The 3,265-nt window shown below is 37.8% G+C and overlaps 1 protein-coding gene across 1 annotated transcript in view; it reads right to left on the bottom strand.

Annotated features, from left to right (window-relative positions):
• Nucleotides 1-2,660: 2,660 nt before the first annotated feature.
• LOC110028413 (putative AP2/ERF and B3 domain-containing protein Os01g0140700) overlaps nucleotides 2,661-3,265 on the bottom strand; it is a 1,357-nt gene continuing 752 nt past the window's right edge. The window contains exon 3 of the mRNA XM_020730245.1: nucleotides 2,661-3,195. Coding sequence (XP_020585904.1) covers nucleotides 2,661-3,195 — 535 coding nt within the window. The remainder of the gene's footprint in view (nucleotides 3,196-3,265) is intronic.

The following is a 3,265-nucleotide window of genomic DNA, read 5'->3' as shown; positions in this document are numbered from 1 at the left end:
CACAAATTACCAATTATCGCGGGCAGCATGCAACTTCGAGCCTACACAGGTGCAGATTGCTGCAGATCTTGAAGACAGATCAACTACAAGATTTTGCATCTTCCTTAGCCCCAACCTTATCTTCTAGTCAGCCAAAAAACAACCAACTGTTGCCCGTTCTTCCACCAAAGCAGAATATAGGGCTATGACATCAGTCACCATAATATTCTATGGCTTAGATGAATACTGTGTGAAATGCTACAAAAATAACTTCCTCCCACTCCCCTTTTCAATGCCATCACCTCAGACATCGTTCTAGCACACAATCCTCTATTTCATGCCCGAACGAAGCATATCGAGGTAGGCTACCACTTTATAAGGGGCCACATCCAACATGTAGAAATCTTCCTCAACCATATCATGTCCCAAGATTAGATTGTTGATATCTTCACCAAATCACTACCTTCAACACGTCTTCACTTCTAGCCAACAATCTGACATTGCACAACCGGGAGAGTCTTAGTTTGAAATGGGCAAAAGGGGGTTGTTTACCCGGTCCCCACAAATCCAAGACAATCACTACCTGTGACAGAAAGCTCGCTCCCACCATTATTTTCCAACCGCGCTATCACAAGTGATTCCCGCTATTTTTTACTGTAGCAAGAGGGCGATCTCTCTCTCGGGATACCTATATAAAATGTGGTGCATGAGGCTAGGTTAGGTAAGAGAGAAAGGGGAAGGAATGTGTGTGATCTATAGAAATAGAGTAATAAAAAGGATGGGGAGCATTTAGCTTTCTTTTTGACAGGGTTGAGAAGGCCTTCGGTCTTTCCTATTACTATGAAATCTGATGAACCCCACCCAAAGCAGATGATGGAGGTCCGTCAGTGTTTTCTATTACTATGAAATCTGATACCCACCACCCAAAGCAGTTGATGGAGGTGACGATTCACATCAACAGACGTCGAGATTGGAGAGCCAGATGGGGGTCAATGACATGGAGAAATATTAGTGCGGTTTTTTTATTAGGCTGATCCGGACCTTTATCAGAATATACGTGCACCACATGTAATATCACCTCCAACGGCCTGGGGAGAGCTGGGGGTACTAAAGTGAAGCTAACGACAGGTGCACGGTGAGCAACAAAGGCAGGCAAATGGTGCGGAGAAATAACATAGAATGTCTAATTCGAAAGTGAAAAAAAGTCTGAGGTGGTAGACAAGTAACAACCCGAGATGCAGGAAAATGTGATCTCACTTTGTTATTCATGATCGTTGTAACCATTAGTTAGAGGGACTAAACCAAAATGATGATATATTTGGTGTTGTTTATAAATTTTCGGTGTTTGAAATATAAATATGAAACTTTGGAGGATAGATATTTACAATTGATATGTTTAGAATGATATGTGTGTAAATCGCTCATAAATAAAATATTTCGCTATAATTTTTAATTAATTTATTTATTGATGCAAGTTTTTCAACTAAAATTATGTAAATATTAATTAATATCTAAATTATTTAGTTTGTTGAAGTATATTTAGTATTTTTAAATTATGTACATAATTACTGATCAATTTTTGCATTCTCTTGACATATGAAATTTAATCAGAAGAAAATACTTTTAAAAATCAATTAATGATGCAAATTTTTTTAGTATGTTTTATGAAAAAGTACTAATATGTAAATAGACTATAGATATAAGATAGAAGAATTATTGAATTAAATAATTATAGCATTTTGATATCAAAATTGATCAACGATCATGAATGCATAATAAACTGTTAAATGAGAGTTGTTCGATTTGCTAAAAAGAAATATGCCATAGATGGAATTCAATGTAATTGAAATATAATATATTTGTGTATGGTCCCAAGAAACCTAGCCCACCAAGCAGATCAAGTATGGACAATCAAGCTCGGGCAGCCGTGTATCAATCATTAGTAGTCTGATATGAACGGTCGAGTATGAATGATCGACTACTAATCATTGGACATAAATCTTAATGATCATGAGAAACCAAATATTGGCCGACTCACGGCTAATGCCATTCTGATAAACCATCTGACAACTTCTCCAAATCACCAAATTAAATGCCACCCCAAAGAGCTCAAGATGGGTTCAAGTTACCCTAAGATTTAGTATAATTTTTCTTTCTCAGCCAACTCTATCATTGAGCCGCAAAGTCACAGAGAAAACATGATTCAATAATCTCAAGTAGTTTGAAGTTCTCTGATTTACTATAAAATACATATAAAAGTCTGTTTTTCAAGTATTTGATTTAAAAAAAAAAAAAAACATAATTTATGAGGCCATTTAATACCTTTATAGCTGAACCACTTCACAATACCAACAAAGTAATATGCAGAATATATAAATGTTCATGAATAATCATCGAACCAAAAAAAGAACTGATTATGAAAAATCTTTGATCCAGAAGAAAAAATACTGCATTCCCATAACCATCATGTCTGCAACCTGCACGCACCATGCATGATCAATAATAATACTGGGCAATTATTACACTATAAAATAATACCTTAATCTTTATTCAAATAAAACCTATCTTTCCCTTAAAAAAAAAAAAATTAGAAAAAAATTCGTGTCCATCACCTAATCCACGATCCAAAAAGCTTTATCGGCTTCTTCTCCTCACACTTCCATCAACTCCTTCGAATCCCCCTACTTCTCACCCGACCCAGACGGCCTATCAATATCTCCTCCAACCTCCGCAGGCTCTTCAGCCACATCCTCGTGCTCACTTTTGACAGAAAAAATCATGTCAATCAAATAAAAATGTTTTCTAACCGAATTTTCCAACTCCGTGCATCGATAGAAAACAACAGAGTCATCAGCACGAAGCTTCATCGCCTTCACAAACCTGCTCCAACCCGTAGTGAACACATAACTCTGACAACTCTTCGAGTAACCATATTGAAAGACCCATGTTACGCGACCCAGGTTTGTAAACTCTAGTGGTATTTCGATTGAATCTGGCTTCAGCTGCGGAAAGTGCTGCATGGCCGCCTCCCGAGGCAAAGTCAATATACTTCGATCATCGACATCACTAGAAGTCAAGACTTTATGAAACATTTCTCTAATCCAGACATTGTCGAGGGCGTCAGTGCGATCAGGCAAGCGAATCCAGTCACGGTCATCGGGGATAGAGAGTAAATTTCGAACGAACTCGACGAACTTTGTCTCGTAGACGCCATCCCTGAGCATGTCGAGGACGGCATCGAAGGTGAACATGGCCTGAAATTGAGGTTCGTAAATTGTAACGTTGG

This window comes from Phalaenopsis equestris, unplaced genomic scaffold, assembly GCF_001263595.1.
Source record: "Phalaenopsis equestris unplaced genomic scaffold, ASM126359v1 Scaffold000511, whole genome shotgun sequence".
In the NCBI taxonomy this organism is placed as follows: Eukaryota; Viridiplantae; Streptophyta; class Magnoliopsida; order Asparagales; family Orchidaceae; genus Phalaenopsis; species Phalaenopsis equestris.
Note: the sequence above shows the minus strand (reverse complement) of the source record. Positions and strands in the feature narration are given on the sequence as shown.